At 43.0% G+C, this 19589-nt stretch overlaps 1 protein-coding gene across 2 annotated transcripts in view; it reads left to right on the forward strand.

Annotated features, from left to right (window-relative positions):
• Positions 1-19589, forward strand: part of LOC311227658 (zinc finger MYM-type protein 4-like) — a 114806-nt gene that overhangs the window by 77262 nt on the left and 17955 nt on the right. For both annotated transcript variants that reach the window (XM_084313381.1, XM_084313382.1), the window contains exons 20-22: positions 14585-14827; positions 15427-15542; positions 19271-19463. In XM_084313381.1, the coding sequence (XP_084169507.1) occupies positions 14585-14827; positions 15427-15542; positions 19271-19463 (552 nt within the window). The remainder of the gene's footprint in view (positions 1-14584; positions 14828-15426; positions 15543-19270; positions 19464-19589) is intronic.

Here is a 19589-nt window from a genome sequence, read left to right on the forward strand (position 1 = left end):
TAGTAAGCATTCAATTTAGTTAGTGCCCTCCTAGTAAGAATTCAATTTAGTTAGTGCCCTCCTAGTAAGCACTCCATTTAGTTTAGCTGCCTCCTAGTAAGCATTCCTTTCAGTTTGGTGTCCTAGTAAGCATTCAATTTAGTTTAGTGGCCTCCTAGTAAGCATTCAATTTAGTTAGTGGCCTCCTAGTAAGCATTCAATTTAGTTAGTGCCCTCCTAGTAAGCATTCAATTTAGTTAGTGCCCTCCTAGTAAGCACTCCATTTAGTTTAGTGGCCTCCTAGTAAGCATTCCTTTCAGTTTGCTGTCCTAGTAAGCATTCAATTTAGTTAGTGCCCTCCTAGTAAGCATTCAATTTAGTTAGTGCCCTCCTAGTAAGCATTCAATTTAGTTAGTGCCCTCCTAGTAAGCATTCAATTTAGTTAGTGCCCTCCTAGTAAGCACTCCATTTAGTTTAGTGGCCTCCTAGTAAGCATTCCTTTCAGTTTACTGTCCTCCTAGTAAGCATTCCTTCAGTTTAGTGGCATCCTCAGGGCTTGACATTAACTTTTTATATTTTACATTTACATTTACATTTAGTCATTTAGCTGACGCTTTTATCCAAAGCGACTTACAAGTTCTGTACGACAAGCCATCAGGAAGGGCACAACTCTATCAGCTGAGCAACAATGTTCATCAAAGTGTTGAGTGCTACAGTGTAGGTTAGTTTATTAGGACAAGTGCATGACAGTACGGTTAGTTAGGGTTAGATTTTTTATTGTTTTTATTGTTTTTTTTTTTTTTTTTTTTTTTTTTTTTTTTTTATATACTTGTTCGAAACATACAAAATAAAGGCCTACCCTCTCGAGTCGGCTCACGCTGTTTGCACCTGCCCGCCGGTAACAAAGGCATTGAGAATTTCTCATAAATGGCTAGAAAGTCACGCATTTCAGAAATCTGTAAAAATTGAAAAATGACATTTTTGAGTGCTTTGAGATGTTATATATATGTCTCCTTATTTGCAAAACTTAATACGACTTGTAGATATGTTTAATTCTTGCTAGATGGTATGGTTTTAATTATCCCTGTTTTCCAGAGAACTACATCGTGTCACGAAACGCACATACGTGCACACACACACTGTGAGAGACAGAGCGGCGTGTGCGCCTTGAATAGGTGTTAGACCCCCCACAGAGACTTGTCAGACTGCGCTACCCCCCCTCTAAATCCTAAACACATCCAAACACGAGTTGGACGGTTTATTTACTTGATCACTATAGGCTTTCAATCACTTCATAGACATATCATATATGTCATAGAACACATATCATAGAACCCACGCCTTATTTCTTACTTATCATTGATGCTACGTTTGCCACGGCAAGAGCCAATCAGTCTGAAAAGCTCTCTTCAGTTTCAGCTGCAGCGTGGTCATCCGCGACTCGCATCCTCTGGTTTCTCCGACATTTCGAGTTATTTGATAACGTGCCTTGCGACTTATGATACTAGATATAAACTAGTGCTGTCAGGCGATTAAAAAAATTAATCTAATTAATTACAGGATTTGTAATTAATCTAATTAATCGCATTTTAATCGCATAACTATTTTATGCCTGATATTCTATATTCTATAATCATATTTCAAATTGCATGTGTCCAGATGGCAGAATTCAGTACTGTATCTACAAAACCTTCTGTTTAATCATCTTCCATCTATTAATTTGCTTAGATTTTTCAGGTCTGGTCAATTTAAGCATGGTGTTATTCACAGTCAAAGATAAAAAAAAAATTATTGATATTCTCATTTGGTTCATTACAATTGACTCAAAATAAGATTTTCAATCAATCACAGCGCAGATTGATTGATTGAATGAAAATGTTATTAACAGATTGCAGAATGGGTACAATACAGTACGGCTCAATACACACACTTTTTTTTTTCTTTTTTTTTTATAATCATTTTTTTTTTAAATTATTCACATGAAACAAGACAACACAATCACAATACATAGAACTTCACAAGAAAATAACAAAAACAATAATAATACAGAATAACAATTTATACAGACAAAGGGAAAAGAAAACAGAGTTCAACCTTCTAAATTTTAAATCCAAGGGGTACTATCCAATAAATGGTCTTTCCCAGTGTTCAGCCCCGATTCCCGGCTGTGTGACCCTATATTAATAAAACGTACATCTCCAATTCACCACAAGGACCACTTTTTGAGAACACGACCCGAAAACAGAGCAATGAACCTTCATGACAAAACAAAAACCTGTAGAGGTGTTCCATAGACTCACAGAGACCGTGTAAAAGTGACCAAACAGTGAAGAAATAGTTAAATAGCTGCCCCCCCATAAAATCCCCAGCTAAACTCAAGAGGACAAGACAAAAGACAAGACAGACAAAACATTTCCTCCTCCCCCTCCCAAGAGACCCCCGGACTCACCCGAACACGCACCTCAACCCCGCTCAGCCGCACACGGCGGTCCTGACCTTTTTTCGGCTGCTGCAAACCACAGGTCAATACCTGCCTGTCCCACCCCAATCACCCGCGCCGTGGATATCTCAAGATAAATCACATCCAATAGTGTTAGGGACCAGTTAATCACTGTAAGCTTCTCAGGCTCCTTCCATCTCATTGCTATTAGCTTCTTCGCTGCTGTGACACCCGCTAGGACAACCCTTTTTAGTTGAACGGACGCAGGTAGTGTCGTTATATCGTTCAGGAGTAGCGTAACAGCTGTGAATGGGATAGTTAAGCCACACAGATCTGAAAGTTTGTCCGTTATTGACCTCCAGAAGCGGGCCACTGGTGGGCAATCCCAATACATATGCATATAAGTGCCAGTGGCCTTTTGAGAGCACAGCGTGCACCGAGAGTCGGTTATCAGTCCCATAGCAAATAGCTTCCTAGGTGTAAGATAGGTCCTATGAATATAATTAAAATTTATTTGCTGGTGATTGGGGTTGCAGGAAGATAATGCCACATTTGCCCAAACATCATCCCAGTCAAACTCGGGGTCCAACTCCGGGATATCCACCCGCCAGATTGTATCCAATGATACATTTTTATACGTGGATTGAATTAAGAGCGTATAAAAGTCTGAGACAAACCCTTTGGAGGTCGTCCTGTCCACTATGAGCCTGAGGAAGGGGTGTGGGTGCAAAGCTTGAGCCCACGGCACGCCATGCGCCCTCAGCGCTGACCTTAGTTGAAGGTAAAGAAAAAAGGACTCGCCGGGAAGATCATAAAATTCTCTTAAGTCCTGAAACGCACGGAGGCCGTTCTTATCATAAATATCCTCCAGAGTATGAACTCCCCTCCTCTGCCATTGAGGAATATTAACCGGCTTGTGCCCAACAAGTAATTGCTGGTTATTAAAAATTGGAGAGTCCCGGTGCCATGGGCATTTAACCCCACACGACCTCTGTACATTACGCCACGTTTGGATCATGTGAGTTATGATCGGTCCATACCTCAGCCGGCATTTCGAAATAGAGACAGTGGAGTACACCACATCCTGCAATCTTAGCAGTGAGACCGCCGCCGCTTCTAAGGTGCGCCAAGATACAGCATCTACAGGGTCTAGCCAGCACATCAGAGGTCTCAGTGAGAAGGACTAGAAATAAAGCTTAAAATCAGGGATTGCGAGGCCCCCCATCTTGTTTCCTACGTTGAGTAGTAGCTCTTTTGATTCTCGGGCGTTTGTTATTCCAGATAAATTTAGATACCATCGATTGTACCTTGCGCCAGTGGTCTATTGGAGGCGGCAGGGGGAGCATTGAGCTAACAAAATTTATCCTAGGCAGAACGTTAATTTTGATTACGGAAGCTCGGGCTTGAAGGGAGTTAGGAAGGGACGACCATCTGTCTAGATCCTGGCGTATTTTATCATAAGTACCCGTGAAGTTGTACTTAGTAGTTTGACTCAGCGTGGGGAATATCTCTATACCTAAGTATTTAAAATGTTCCACTATGGGGATATCAGCTGGTAGTCGCACCGCCTTGGCCAGCTCATTAAGAGGTAGGCAGGCTGATTTGTTCCAGTTAATCTTAAAGCCTGACAATTTACCAAAGTCGTCGATTATTTCCAATAATTTTGTGGCCGACCGGGAAGGGTCATCCATAAAAATCAGTAGGTCATCCGCATAGAGAGCAATTTTGTGTGGTGTATTATTGATCATTATGGGGACGATGTCCTCTGATTGCCTAATAAATTGGGCCAATGGTTCGAGGGAAAGCGCGAATAGTCCCGGGCTCAGAGGACAACCCTGTCTAGAAGATCTGGAGACTGGGAAAAGTGTGGAACAGTTTTTGCCTGTCAGTATCATTGCCGACGGCGAGGCATACAGGACTTTAATCATATGAATAAAATTCTTTCCCAGACCCATGACCTCAAGTACCTTCCACAGGTATGACCATTCTAGTCTGTCAAACGCCTTCATGGCATCCAAAGACGGAACAGTGGACGGAGCTGTATTGTCTTTACTGTTATCGACTACATGCAACAGCCTCCTAAGATTATCTGCAGCCAGGCGCCCCGGGATAAAACCAGTTTGATCGCAGTGTACCAATACCGTCATAAATCTCTGCAGGCGGCGGGCCAGCACCTTGGCAAACACTTTTAAATCGGCCCCGAGAAGACTCAAGGGCCTATAGCAGACCTGGGCATTGTATTCGGCCCGCGGGATTATTCTGACCGGCCCGCGAAAGATTACATGATAATTAAATTTTTTTTACTTTTTTCTTTTCGTGTCAATGTTCACATGCACAATATACGCTTAGGAGACATGCTCAGAAGATGTTGGTTCTCTTTGGATCCACCTACATATGTGAACAGACATTCTCAGTCATGACGTTTACCAAGTCCAGGTACAGATCCTCTCTCACTGATGAACATCTGGCAGCTGTGCTTCGCATCTCCACCTCAGACATGCAACCTGACTTTGATGGACTTGTTAAAGCTCAACAGAGACTGGATTTCTCACACTGAAATTCTCAAAAAGAACTGAAGAACACTAAAATGTGGAAATATAACAAGTGAAATGGGACACTTGTAGTGATGCACCGATGTGAAAATCGTGGCCGATACCGATAACCGATATTAATATTGCTGTTCTGGCCGATACCGATATTTACCGATGTCGATATCTCTGTATAGAAAACACTTTTTTATGATAATCAAATAAAGAGCTATTTTCCAAAACGCATAATTTCTACGCATAAAATCGGCGGCCGATATATCGTGCATCACTAGACACTTGATATTTTTTTCTTTTTTTTGCACAGTTCTGAAAACATTAAATGTTTAATATAGGCATGTAAAGTAAAAAAGGCTACAAAACTGGGACACTTTTCTTTACACAGTTCAGTGACATGTCTTGTTTATTTTTGCTATAAGATGATGTGATGTCTTTAGAAAGCTAAGAAAATCCTTGTTTCAATAGTATATGAAACTCAAAATGCCCTTTGTTATTAATGTTTCACATTTTGTTTATCATTTTGGAAATAAATTCTATTTGAATGATATTTTTGAAAGCTAACCTCACCTTTTAATTGCCAAATAATAACATACACTCTTACCAGGGGTCAAAACAATGCCATTTACTGCTTTTTATATAGAAATAAAATGTATATTTTAGGGATGCCCCGATCACGTTTTTTGCCACCGATCACCGATCGTCGTGAGCCATATCGGCCGATACCGATCCGATACCGATCGTTTTTGTAGCCTCCAGCTCCAAAAAGGATTCTCCGGCGCTGCAGCGGGACCCTATTGGTAACGTTATGCTTTGGTCATTTCACATTCAGCAAGCCCTCAGCTCGAATACGCATTAAATCAATGTTATAAGACATTGATATCAAGAGCTATCTGTAGCTACTGCTAGCCGGCTAGATGACGTTAAGACAGAACTTTAGTTCAATGGGACATTTCGTTTTGAACAGTAAACTAACGTCAGCTAACGCAAGCTAACGCAAGCTACCGGAGGTATGAACATGGACTACTAGATTTTCTGGATCATTTGTTGATATCAGGAGCTATCGGTAGCTAGCCGGCTAAATACCGTTAGACAATGCCTACTAAACGTGACTAGTTGACTGGGTAATTTTGTTTAAACAGTAACGATAGCTAGGTAGCTAACGTTAGCGCAGGTCGAATGCACTACAGACTCGAGCAGAGGAGCCGCACCTCTTTGTTTACAAACTCTACACGGGGCGGGCGGGGCTAGGGAGGAGGAGCAGTTTGCAGGTCCTGTGCGTCTGAGACAAGCGAGTGAGATATCCACGTGATCAGTTTCCGCGATCGGCGAATATGACTCATTATCGGAATTCCCCGATCGCATATTTATACTGATTATCGGCCGATAATGAACATATTTTCAGTTGCTCATTCGGCCCCCTGGGAAAAATAATTGCCCACCCCTGGCCTATAGCTACCACAATCATTGGGATCTTTGTCCTTCTTGAGAAGTAAAGAAATCAGCGCCATGTTGACATCTCTTGAGAACTCCCCCTGTTCGATAGCGTAATTGATCATATCGAGCATCAATGGGCCCAGTTGGTCCCAGAAAGCTAAATACACCTCGGGTGGAATACCATCCCAGCCTGGTGCCTTACCCCTCTGCATTTCAGCGATCGTCTCCCTTAGTTCCATAAGGGTGATCGGTTTCCCCAGTTCCTTAGCCTCTTCCTCAGAAATGTGGGGTATCTCAAGCCCGCCAATGAACGATTCAAATTTAGAGTCGTCGAGATTAACCTCTGAGCTATATAACTGAGTAAAACTCTTTAAAAGTGTCGTTGATCTTTTTCGAATCAGTAGTGATTGTACCCTGTCGCGTCTTGATCGAGGGGATATCCGAGAAATGATCATTCGAGCGTATTTTCATTGCCAATAGATGGCTAGGCCTGGAGCCGTGAAAGTAGTAATTTTGCCTTGTCCTATGTATCAAGAACTCAGACTGTTGTTTAAGTATGGAGTTTATTTCCTTCTTGACTATCTTACCTTGTGTGTTTAGTCGTTCACTATAGTTAGTTTGCAAAGATGCGTATAGATCCGCATATAATGTTTCCAGTCCTTCTAGTTTTTTTGATCGGGATTTACGTAAGTTGGAGGAGAAAAGTGTGACATGACCCCTGATAAATCCTTTCAATGTGTTCCATAGGACCCTGGGGTCATCGACCGTGCCAACATTGATCTGCAAGAATTCAGCTAGTTTACTCCCGAACTCAGAACAGAAATCATCGTTCTTTAATAAGGTTGAGTTAAACCGCCACCTGGGAGCTCTCGTGGAGAGCCTGCCAAAGGTTGCCACAAGGAAAATCCCCTTGTGGTCCGAGAGAGCCAGGGGAACCAATGAGACGTCGAAACTATCAAACAAATTAGGGGATGCGAATGCATAGTCTATTCGAGAAAAGGTTTTGTGTCTGGCAGACAGGTGAGAGTAATCCTTGAGGGTGGGATTGGATAAGCGCCATAGGTCTGCGAGCCCAGTGTCCTGGGCCCACATCCTGAGGGCCTTAGAGGACCGTTTTTGGTCGCTTGTTTCAGAGGGCCCGGACCTATCCATCTCCGCATCCCAGCACGCATTAAAATCGCCACCCACAATGAGAGCGTATCCAGTAAGTTCCAACATATTCTTCGTGATTGTATTATAGAACGCTGAATCAAATGTGTTAGGGGCATATAATGCTATTATTGCCATCTTCCTATGAGAGAACTCAACTTTTGCTATAGTAATCCTTCCCTCTGTGTCCGACCACACATCCAGGACTTTGATATCAAGGTTACGTCTTGTAACTATGACGACTCCTTTCGTCTTCTCATCGGCTGAGGATGAGGAGATAACGTGATATTGTCGATTTGCTAGCCTTGACACATCACCCACCAATAAATGCGTCTCACTAAGGAGAGCAATGTCAATATTTCTTCTCTTCAATAACCAAAGGACACTGGCACGCTTGTGTGGGGCGTTAAGACCTCCTGCGTTCCAAATTAAAATATTCAATTTAGCCATGGTCGAGTTTGTCTAAATGCGTAGAGAACATACCAGTGCAGCCAGGCTGAGTACAGAGGCGCTGATCCAGGCGGGCCCAGACGGTCAATCCCAGGAGTTCAGAGGAGGAACAATTACACACATATAAGACAACAGTACATAAAACACATACCACCCCAGTTACAACCCCCCCTCCTTCTACTCTAAACCCTAACCCACCCGTCCTATTATAAGCCCTCCTATACCCACTCTCCAATCCCCTCCCTATGCCCCATCCACTAAGGATGGTCATCTTCCTATCATTTCCCACTGGAGTCATGGATCCAATAAGACGCTCCCCACTCCGACCCCCCTCTAGATAAACCCCTGATTAAACCCCCACTAGTCCAATAAACACAAATAATAATAAAAATAAAATTCAATAAGAATATCGGTCGAAAACCACCTGAGCCTTGGCCCTAACATAAGATAACCATAATGGAAAAAATAGCCATTATTATATAATAACTCAACATCACCCCTGCAACCATCTATTTCCGAGTCTGCGCATCAACGTCGCAATGTAATAGCACAAATGGATAAAGGAAAATTCAAAACAAAATTAAATTAAAGCATACCAGCATATAGTCTAAGGCAGGATCGGATCACAGGTAAATTGTGCAACAGATGTCGTTTAAACAACGACAATAATAAGAAAGGGAAAAAAGGGGGGTTATGGTCAAAGTGCACACCTGTAACCCTCTGAACAGGCACAGTGGTTGGAATGACATAACCTATGTAAGAATAGAATTAAACACATTCATTAACCCGGGGATGGTAATAAGCAATACCTGACACAACCTGTTATCATATATTGTTTATATATATATTCAACCGATCTTCTCCTACCGGAGCCCAAAGCTCAAAACTGCCTGGATATAAAAATAAAAGCATACAAGAAGTTAGTTAAGGACCCGATCACCGTTGAATTGTGCGAACCGATGACACTTAAACAGCAACAACAACCAAAGTGCGTAAATATTAACGGGTCTCGAATGTCTCAGCGCAGACGTTTAGACGCAGCCCGCTAGCTAGCCCGAGGCTAGCGCGTAAGCTACTGATGAATCCGGATAGCACGTTAGAGTCTGTTATGTACATTGTTCAGCTAGCTCGTTAGCTTCCAAAGAGGTGATACACAAGTACGACCATGAGGTCAGCATTAGCAAGTAACAGAAGTCATTGGGAAGCCCCGCTAGTTGGATGGGCAGTGGGCAGTTAGCATGTCTGGGCATGACAGCAAGTATTTGTGAATAGCCGGCCCTATCAATGCATTCCCCAGAATCAGATACCAAGAACATGCAAATGGACCATATTAAAAAAAAAAGTCTGTAAATGTGTATTCTACATTCTCATGGAATGAATGAGATACAAAAAAAATTATATAAAAGAAAAATTATAAAAAAGAACAGCCTAGACTCTAGAGAGGGTTAAAAAAAATTATAAAACCGACAGATTTGGACAATCATTATGATTTAATAACTTAAACACTGTGTGTGGGCTATATACTGTATGATAATTTTCCAGCTCATCTTCACTCCCCATCAGCACCAGCTCATCTTCCTCATCTCCCCTCTCCCTTGACAACCAGGGGTTAAACCCTGGTCTACGCTAGGGCTGCACGATTTTGGGAAAATATCTAATTGCGATTTTTCGGACAGATATTGTCATTTAAATTAAACGTTAATTGAACCAGTAGAGAGAGGGGGAGAGAGACGGGCTCTTAAGTTGTGTAATGGAGAAGCGCAACAAGGGTAGGGTAGGGATGCTAGCCGTGCTGTGTCATGTCATGCTGGTCAATGGAGAAGCACCATTGGTTTCCTCTTAGTATGTGTTCAATTTTAGTTTAATTTAGGACCAAAAATGGTGCCATTGAAAACAACCCATTTCCACTCTGCTGTCTTTTGGTGCCCTTGCATTCTTGCATCCTACAATCATTTTTGCATTACCACAATTGGCACCAATGCTAGAAAATGTAATAACAATTTAATTTCTCCATCCGGCTTTGTTGTTTTCCAAACATTTTGTGCAGTTGTAGTGGAACCGGAGAGGTTAGTCATGAGTGTGGTAAAATCAGTAGAGGACTTTACTAGGGCTGACCTTCGAATTTTTTTTTGGCAATCGAAGCTTCGGGGCCGAGCTTCGATTTTAATTCGAAGCTTCAAATTAAAAAGAAATTTAACTAATTCTTTTTTTTTTTATAATTTTTTTTTTTTTATCTTGTGTTGTGGGACTTGTACAGCACTTTGGTAAACTTTGTTGTTTTTAAATGTGCTCTATAAATAAAGTGGATTGGATTAATGAATTAAGTAGCCCCTTTCGTGACTGTGACACAGCCAACACGGCTGTGTGATTTAATTTAAGGTGGATCGCTGTTGTAGTTTGAACAACTTCAGATTTCATGGGAACTACCAATCCCCCAAATCAAGAATGTTTAAGATGAATGAAGTAAGATTTTGATTATTTGAAATATGGCCTGCGTAGACTAAACTATGCACAGAATTATGTCAGTCTACAAGGTCCGGCAATGTAGACCTTGTAGACCCCACTACAGACCAATTATCAGTGAATGTTCAAGCATTTTTAAGAAGGGCTACTTCCACAAAAAAACAAAGAACTCACCAAAACATCTCAGTAGCACTTTATCTAAATGTTCTATTTCCTATATGGAGATTCATATTTATTTGTGTATTGCATGCATTTCTACATTTTATTTCCTATTTTGTTTATTCATCCCAGTATCTTTCTTTCTTATGTGTGGAATTCTACAAGGCATTTACATTCACATTTACATTTAGTCATTTAGCTGACGCTTTTATCCAAAGCGACTTATAAGTTCTGTACGACAGGTCATCAGGAAGGATACAACTCTTATCAGCTGAGTAACAATATTCATCAAAGTGTTGCGTGTTACAGTGTAGGTTAGTTTATTAGGACAAGTGCATGACAGTAAGGTTAGTTAGGGTTAGATTTTATTTTATTTCAGATAATGGTTGAAGTGCGTCTTTAGTCGACGGCGAAAGATTGGACGGGATTCGGCTGTCCTAACTGGGGTGGGTAGTTCATTCCACCATTGTGGGGCAAGGACTGAGAATAGGCGTGTAGGTGGTGTATATGTGTTTGAGGATGATATCCTTCAAACAGGCAATAGTGATGATATAATTTGGGCAGTGCTGAGCGGGGTTACTTTCCTCCAGTGTATTTGTCCCCCGGCCCCACCCAATGGCCCCATGCACACACACACACACTGAAGTAAAAAAAATAAAAATAAAAATAATTTTTTTTTTTTATTTTTTTTTTTTTTTTTAAACGTCTTTTTTTTTTAAATGTTCGAAGCTTGTGCCATCGAACGAAGCTTCGAAGTATTTAAGACAGCCCTAGACTTTACTTTCTCTGGCCAGGAGAATGGGTCAAGCACCTCCCTCAATCTGTGGGATCATCTTAAGCTGTCTGGTGAGGGGAGAGGAAAGGAGGGTACAAGGGGGCTTGAATATTAAAGGCAACCAACTTGTGTTCAGCCTTTCGTTCAGCGTTTCTCTGATTGGCCACGTGACCGCGCGGCAGAGAGTTGCGCCGCCCGCGGCAGCGGCCGTCTTCCGTTGTAGAATTGTTTACATCAGGGTGAACGCTGTTGTATTCGCAAATATGAGAGCCAGCAATACGCAGCTCCAGTTAACCTAATTTATACCGTAATGAATCATTAAAAAAATATACCGTTAACTGGAATATGTTGTTTCTTTACACATATGTTGGGATTATGTAATTGGTTTGTCATGACAAAACAATAAAAATCGCTACTTTACATCAGGGTGAACGCTGTTACGCTGCCACCACCCACTTCAATGACAGAGCTCTCATATTTGCGAATGCATAAACTATATCGTAAATTATGGCTATGTGTCTAATATGGCTGTCGCGAAGTCATTGATAAGCGACAGCCATATTAGACACATAGCCATAATTTAAGATATAGTTTATGCATTCGCAAAATATGAGAGCTCTGTCATTGAAAGGGCTTCTACAACGGAGCACGGCCGCTGCTGCTGGACCTGGACCGAGTCAAGCCGGCGGCGGCGCACGGAAGCCGGGGAGAAACCACCGCATCGCCCCGCTGGCGCTTCAGCAGCCTCCACTGATGTACAGTGACGAGTGAATCTGGTAGTTGGTTTATGACGTTAAAAACACGAAATAACATAACGTTACAGCGTACAGTTTCTAGTTAATCAGTCAGGCGTCAGCCTCCACACTGATGTACAGTGACAGTGTTTATTATTAACACTATGGTCGCCGATGACGTGTTTAGACGTCATTCCTAGCCATGCTCATTCTGCCGAAGACGCCGTAACTCGTCTTTGATATCAATATTTCAAAAATCTGTGATCGAAATCATATTTCCCCTCCGGAGCTCTGAGATACACTGCAAAGCTCCACTCAACTCTCTAGCGGTTCAAGAGCGCCATCTGGTGGCCGATCGGCAGATCGCCAACAGGAAATTACTCGTTGAACCGGAAGTGCTCATCCATATGTCGTCCGGGCACTCGCTATCGTTAGAGAGACTCAGTCTTGACACAGTGAACATCGATCGGTGCAAATAACTCGAAAAAACAACATGATTTGGACGTATATACTATTATACAACCTGGAAATGGATCGGGCATTTCTCCATCCCATAATAGAAAAATTCTGTTCCACGCTCATCTGCCAGCGGCGCGAGGAAGCCACGGTGAGTTGCAGCGTTATATTCTAACGTGTTTCATATAAACTGCTATGATGACCATATGACCCACACTGGATGAATCATCTAACGCTGCCCACGGAATTATAAACGCCCATCCGGTCATCATCAGATGATACATAGTAACTTCTAGAAGTACATCCAGTTGAAATTTTTTATCTCGCACAGATTCCTACCAAACTGTATTTGATCATCAATATAATGCATTTAGGGCTATAAATCACGTTCTGAAGAAAGCTGCAGAAAACGATAAAAACATACTTTAGTATGAATATGTGAATGAAAAAGTATATCGTTGCTACACCCTGAACAATACATATAGGACATTGAATGGGCCATAATAATGGCAATTTAGCAATAGAATTTAAAAAGTTATAGCCCTGCAAAGAAGGGAAACTTCTCCATAGACAAATAGAGCTGGCTAGGGATGGTAAATTATGAATTTGAATCATGGCGATCAAAGTGTTAAGAGTCCTAACAGTGTTTATTATTAATTAACGTCATAAACCAACTACCAGATTTATTTTGCACCAGGGAACTTGAAGGTTCCTGCCGCGCTCGCGGCAAAAGGGGGCGGGCTAGCGGCGTGGGGTCGTGGCCAATCAGAGAAAAGCTGAACACAAGTTGGTTGCCTTTAATATTCACGCGTACAGGGGGGGGGGGGTTAACAAAAGGCCTTGAATGGAAATTCCACACAGTACACGCCATGAATACATGCCTGGTACAAAATAGTAATATTTTTAGTTTGATCCACTTTTTCTCCCATTTTCTATTTTTCTCCCATCCCAATTTCGTATCGGCCAATTCAACCCTCCCCTCTCTCGAACGCTGTTTCTTGCCTCCCACGAGCCGGCTGCAATGTGGACGAAGCCATACATAGCACGAGTCCCCTCCGATACTCGAGGTAGCAGCCGTCGCATCTTTTCACCTGCGCGGTGCAATCTTTCAGCGTCTGCGCTTTGGAGGGGCGCCGCCCCCATCGCTTCTTGATTACCTGCTTCGATTGCCCGCTTCGATTGTGCAAGAATACAATAGTAAATAAAATAAGTAGAAGATGATAAAGTAGACATAAAATAGACATGATAAAATAGACATCTTGAGATAATTGCAATACAATGTTGAGCTATGACTTAAAGTCACTGTGTCCTATGTACACTACTATACAATATACAGTTTTACTTCTATGTCCCTATGCTATGTCACTCCTCTCCTCCACTCTCTCCACTGGCTCCCGATCAAAGAACGCATCAACTTCAAAACACTACTCCTCACCTTCAAAGCCCTCCATAGCCTGGCTCCCCCCTACCTGACTGATCTCCTTCTTCCCTACTGCCCCACCCGTTCCCTCCGGTCCTCCTCCACTGCCTCCCTCACTGTCCCGACATCCAAACTTAAAAACGTTGGTGATCTGGCCTTCTCTCACACTGCACCCGACTCTGGAATTCCCTCCCTCAGTCCATCAGAGACTCCCCCACACTCTCTACCTTCAAATCCCGCCTCAAAACCCACCTGTTCTCCCTAGCCTTCAACCCCCACCCATAATGAATTATTATTATTATACTTGCTATTACTAACTAGTATTCAATAGTCACAACAAGTTATTTTCGGTGTCCTGTGTACCCAAGTGAGATTAATCAATGGACCAAAAACCAAGGAGAGATCCTGCAATCAAATCACTGTTCATCCTCCAATCACAACTGTTGCCTCCCTTGGGGCAAACTTTTATGTGACAGTTGTGATTGGAGGATCAAGCAAAGAGGGCAAGGTTTGAGATGGGTAAATTCATAGATGTACAGCGAAGACGAGCTCCTGACGGCACATGTTTCCGTTCTCCAGACCGTGTCAGTAACTATAGCGACGACCTGGACACCGATGACCTGGCCAGCTTCCTCAACAACTGGGATGATCCTTCGTCCAGCACCAGCCTAAGGTCGCCCAATCGGCCGGCGTATGCCAACGAGAAACTCCACCCAATCCTAGACATTCCAGTGGGCGCTCCCAGAGAGCCAGCGTACTCTGACCTCGAGCCTGTGCCTCCACCCCCTCCGGTCATGGATATAGAGGCCGACTTGCCTGTTGGTGAGAAAATGTGGATGTTTATTACAACTCAAAGTGCAATGAGGAAGCTGTGGCTTATAACATCATGCTGAAGTATTGCTTAATTAAAGGAACACGCCAACATTATGAGAAATGCACTTACCGTCTTCTCCAGAGTCAGACGAGAAGATGGATACCAATTTCCTCGTATCTGCTATCCGGCTGCAAGCTAAGCTTGCTTAGCACAAATAAATGGATACGGAGCAGCTAGCCTAGCTTAAAACTCCGGGAGGAATAGCTGATCCGTATCAGTGTCCATTAATTTGTGCTAGGCTAGCTTGCAGCTGGATCGCTTTCTAAACGCACCGAGAGCAAATTGTTATCTATCTTCTTGTCTGACTCTAGCCGGTAAATGCATTTCCCATAATGTTGATGTTACACAAGCAGAAAATGTTGATTACCTTAATGTGCAACAGTTGCACAGTCACCCCTGCTCCCAGGTCTAGCTTGACCCAGGGCAGGTGTGGCTCCTTAGAGCAGCCATACCCACACCACAGTTGTGATATGCATTAAATACTGTTGGGGCATGGAACTATCCACATGGTGCTGGTTAACTTGAGCTTCCTTCCTCTCCACGGCAGAATCCCTGGAGATGATCTCCCAGATGAGAGAGCGGGGCCAGCGGTCACCCAGCCCTCCACCGACTCCTCCCAGCCAGAGGAGAAACGTTCGGAGGACCGTCAGGGACAGGAAGAAGGTAAGCCGTCTGAGAAGCTGCCCTCCTGCCGTCCTATGGACACTTGAACCCTTTCACTCCCACACTACAGAAGGTTACTGCTTTTCACTACAACCCTTTATAGTGTGGTAGTGAAAGGTTAACCTTCTGTAGTGTGGTAGTGAACGGGTTAACCCTTTGTAGTAGGGGTGGACGGTATAAACGGTATACGGTATAAACGGTATGAATTTGCTCTACGGTATGGATTTTGACTATACCGTGTAACCGGTAGTGCAGCTCTAAAATAGCAATGACGTCATGTAACCACAGCGCGACTATTTCACTCGCATTTGCCCCTAAAAATAGATAGAATTAGTCATAGATAATAGATATGTGCGAACTGGAAAAAGTTATTTAGGAGGCTTCGCGCAGTGGGCGTGCCAGCCCCTACCGCACGCATGTAAACACGGGTCTAGTAGTCTAGTGGGACGGGACACGGGAGCTGTCGGGAGGACGGCGGCGTCTCCCTGAGCTAACGTTAGCTTAGCTACCGTTACAAAATGACCCAGTCAACTATTCACTTTTAGTTTAATACATGATGGGGCATTGTCTAACCGAACGGTATCTAGTCGGCCAGCTACCGATAGCTCCTGACATCAACAAACGCTCCACAAAGTCTAGTACTAGAGACGTGTATGCTACCTGTTGGCTCACGTTAATGCAAGTTAGTTCACCGTTCAAAACGAAATGTCCCATTGAACTAAATAATTCACTGAGGCGTTGTATTAACGTTATATATGCAGTAGCTACAGATAGCTCCTGATATCAATGTCTTATAACACTGATTCGATGCGTATTCGAGCTGAGGGCTTGCTAACGTTATACCAATACAATAGGGTCCAGGTGCAGCGCCGGAGAATCCTGGCCGTAGCTCTGCTCGAGGCTACTCGAGTATAGGTCCAGGTGCAGCTCCGGAGAATCCTGGCCGTAGCTGGAGGCTACTAGAGTACACACAGACAGTGGAGCTTGTTGCGTGGTGGCGATGTCTCGCAGATAATACAAGTACAAGGGTATATAATATATATATTTTATATAAAATTAAAAAAAATATATATAAAATTAATTAAAAAAAATTACCAAAAACGATGATACCGTGATATATACCGTTACCGTCTATGCTTCAAATTATACCGTGATATAAATTTTAGACCATACCGTCCACCCCTACTTTGTAGTGTGGTAGTGAAAGGTTAACCTTCTGTAGTGTGGTAGTGTCACGCACCGGCCGTACGGCGATGACAAAGAGGGAGACGCAGACAACCAAATTCAAATAACCAAAGGATTTATTCCAGTAACAAAGACAAAGTCCAAGAATGTACAACCAACAAAGCTACTGGCGTCTCTATTGCGCTGATGAGCACTGCAGCCACGCCCCCCCCCCCCCCCCATAAGACGGTGGTCCCTAGGACCAACGTTCACAAATACAAGCAAAACTGAATATCCCAAAACCATAACAGGGGAAAGAACTAAAGACAAACAATACTGGAGCCTGTGACAGTGCGTCTGCAACCACACTGTCACCGGTGTTGGATGTCCAGATAGACTGCACGGCCCGCCAGCCCAGCCACCACACGACACGGTTCAATAACTGTTGAAAAATGGCTGGTGCATTTTAGGCTTGGGCGGTATGACTGTATTACGGTATACCACGGTATTTAGAAATACCGACGGTATTGAAAATCAATACCGTCAAAATCACATTTGGGTTTCAGTTTCTATTACACTGAAACGGAGTTTCGACAGGGACGGCATTGGTTGTAGTGCACATACACAGCAAGCGCCAGCAGAGGGCAGGGGAGGCAGTCCGTCTTTCCCGCACAGAGCTGAGCTGAGCAAGATGGCGGCAGCATGTCAAACAAGAGCTAAACTTTTCTGCACACACTGTCGCATTTGGACAATTAAAGGACTCTGTTCGGATTTAAGCAAAACCCTCGCCACGAGTCGACTCGCCAGTGACTTCATCCAGCACAACGAGAGACAGAGGCACTTCTTTGGGAATGTAATATAAAACGGGGTGAGTGAGTGTTGAAATTTTTTAATCCTAATGCAACTGGCTCACGTTGATACCTGGATGGTGCCGGGCTGCCGGCTAACTAGCTACCGTTAGCTCACGTTGATACCCGGATGGTGCCGGGCTGCCGGCTAACTAGCTACCGTTAGCTCACGTTGATACCTGGATGGTGCCGGCAGTGGCTACTATTCTGTGATTTGTTTACTTCGAGGTTGAAGAAAGTGCACTTTCAGGTTGAAAGAACGGCCCTAATCTCAACGTGTTTCGATATAAGCAAGCGCTATGTATGGTGATAACGAGTATATTGTTAGCTCTAACTTTCTGTAGTGAGGGTTACCCTTCTGTAGTGTGGTAGTGAAAGGTTTAATAATCTGTATTGTGGTTAGGGATGGGTAGGGCTGGGCGATATGGAAAAAAATCATATCGCGATAACGATATGATAATTTTATTTTATTTCTCGATATCGATAATTATCGAATTGTTATAAGTATATAAAAAAGAAAAAACATTTTTTTCCTTTTTTTTTTTACAACAGATGTATGTTTATTTTGCAGCAATTCTTTGTCGTTGCCGCCATCTTTAGTGTTACATCCCCTCACACTCCAGTTCTCAGGCTGCAGCTGGTTTAAAAGCTAAAGTAAACCGGCTTCTCTGCTGGCTGTGGCTCCAGAGGAGTTGAACAGTTCTGGCTCTGCTAGTTTATTTTAGATATTTTGGCGCTTTTTTGGTGGACAAACCAACACACATGTGCACCGTGACTCGTGACTGAAGTCTAGTTCTGCTAGCACACATAGCCTACTGTGTACAGACGGTTTCAAAATGTATTTTAAATTAGAAAGCAAACAAAATAAATGGACAAGAGAAAAATAAATCTCAATTTGGTCAGTATTGTCATTTGGACAAGCAAAGCCATTACTTTAAGTTGCAGGCAAGAAAGACAAGTCTGTCCACTGCCCTGTTGCAGGTCACAAAAAAAAAAAAATGATTTTTCGATTTTTTTTATTTATTTCAATATTCGATATCGATTATTAAAATATATCGCGATATTTATCGTTATCGTTATATCGCCCAGCCCTAGGGATGGGTACCTTTCACATTTGAACTGATACGGTACCGGTACCTGTGAATCGATACCGGTACCCAACGGTACCTTTTTCGGTACTTTAGTCTCAAGAAATTTAATTTACCTACCTCAGTCGTAAAAAAGAAAAATCCAAACTTCAAATAACTACAATTTCGACAGTTTTCGGCTTGCCATTGCTCCGACTGCTTTGTTGTTGAATCAAGTCAAATCCTAGGTAAGCATATATTGTGCGTGTGAACGTTGACATGAAAAGAAAAAAGGTTAAAAAAAGAAATTATCTCACTTGAATCGATACTCGGTAGAACCGACGTGTTTAGGTTTGGTACCTCAAAAGTACCGAATTTGGTACCCATCCCTAATTGTGGTAGTGAAATGGTTAACCCTTTGTAGTGTGGTAGTGAAAGGGTTAACTCTTTGTAGTTTGGTAGTGAAAGGGTTAAGGGGGCATGTATATAGTTTCCTCTAGAATGAAAACTATGAAACTAGTCTAAATCTAATTGAGTACATTTTAGTGTTGGAACACACCGTTTTTGGTGGGTAACTTTGGTCCTGAAGTTCAGGTTGTGTTGATCACGTTCTCGCTCTTCTCTCTCCTTCCCTCCCTCTCTGCCCCAGGGTCGGAAGTCGCGGCGGTCGGCCAACGTCGAGGTGGCTCCGGTCACAGTGGCTTCTTCTCTGCCTGCCGATCACCTCAAGGTCATGTCTAAGGTGCCTCCCAAACTGGAGAGCAAATACGGAATCGACGCCTGGAAGAGGTGGATCCGGTGGAGGGAAACGCAGCCCAACCTGGAGAAGCCGCGCTTCGGCTGTGAGTCCCGACAAACACACAGCGAAGGGGGTGGGGGGTAAAAACAACACAAGCTAACGGAGGGAACGACTCAATCTGACACGCACAATTTAAATGAGAATAATGTAAGACATTTAAGACTATTCT

Source organism: Notolepis coatsorum (assembly GCF_963971535.1).
Source record: "Notolepis coatsorum genome assembly, chromosome: 4".
Classification (NCBI taxonomy): Eukaryota; Metazoa; Chordata; class Actinopteri; order Aulopiformes; family Paralepididae; genus Notolepis; species Notolepis coatsorum.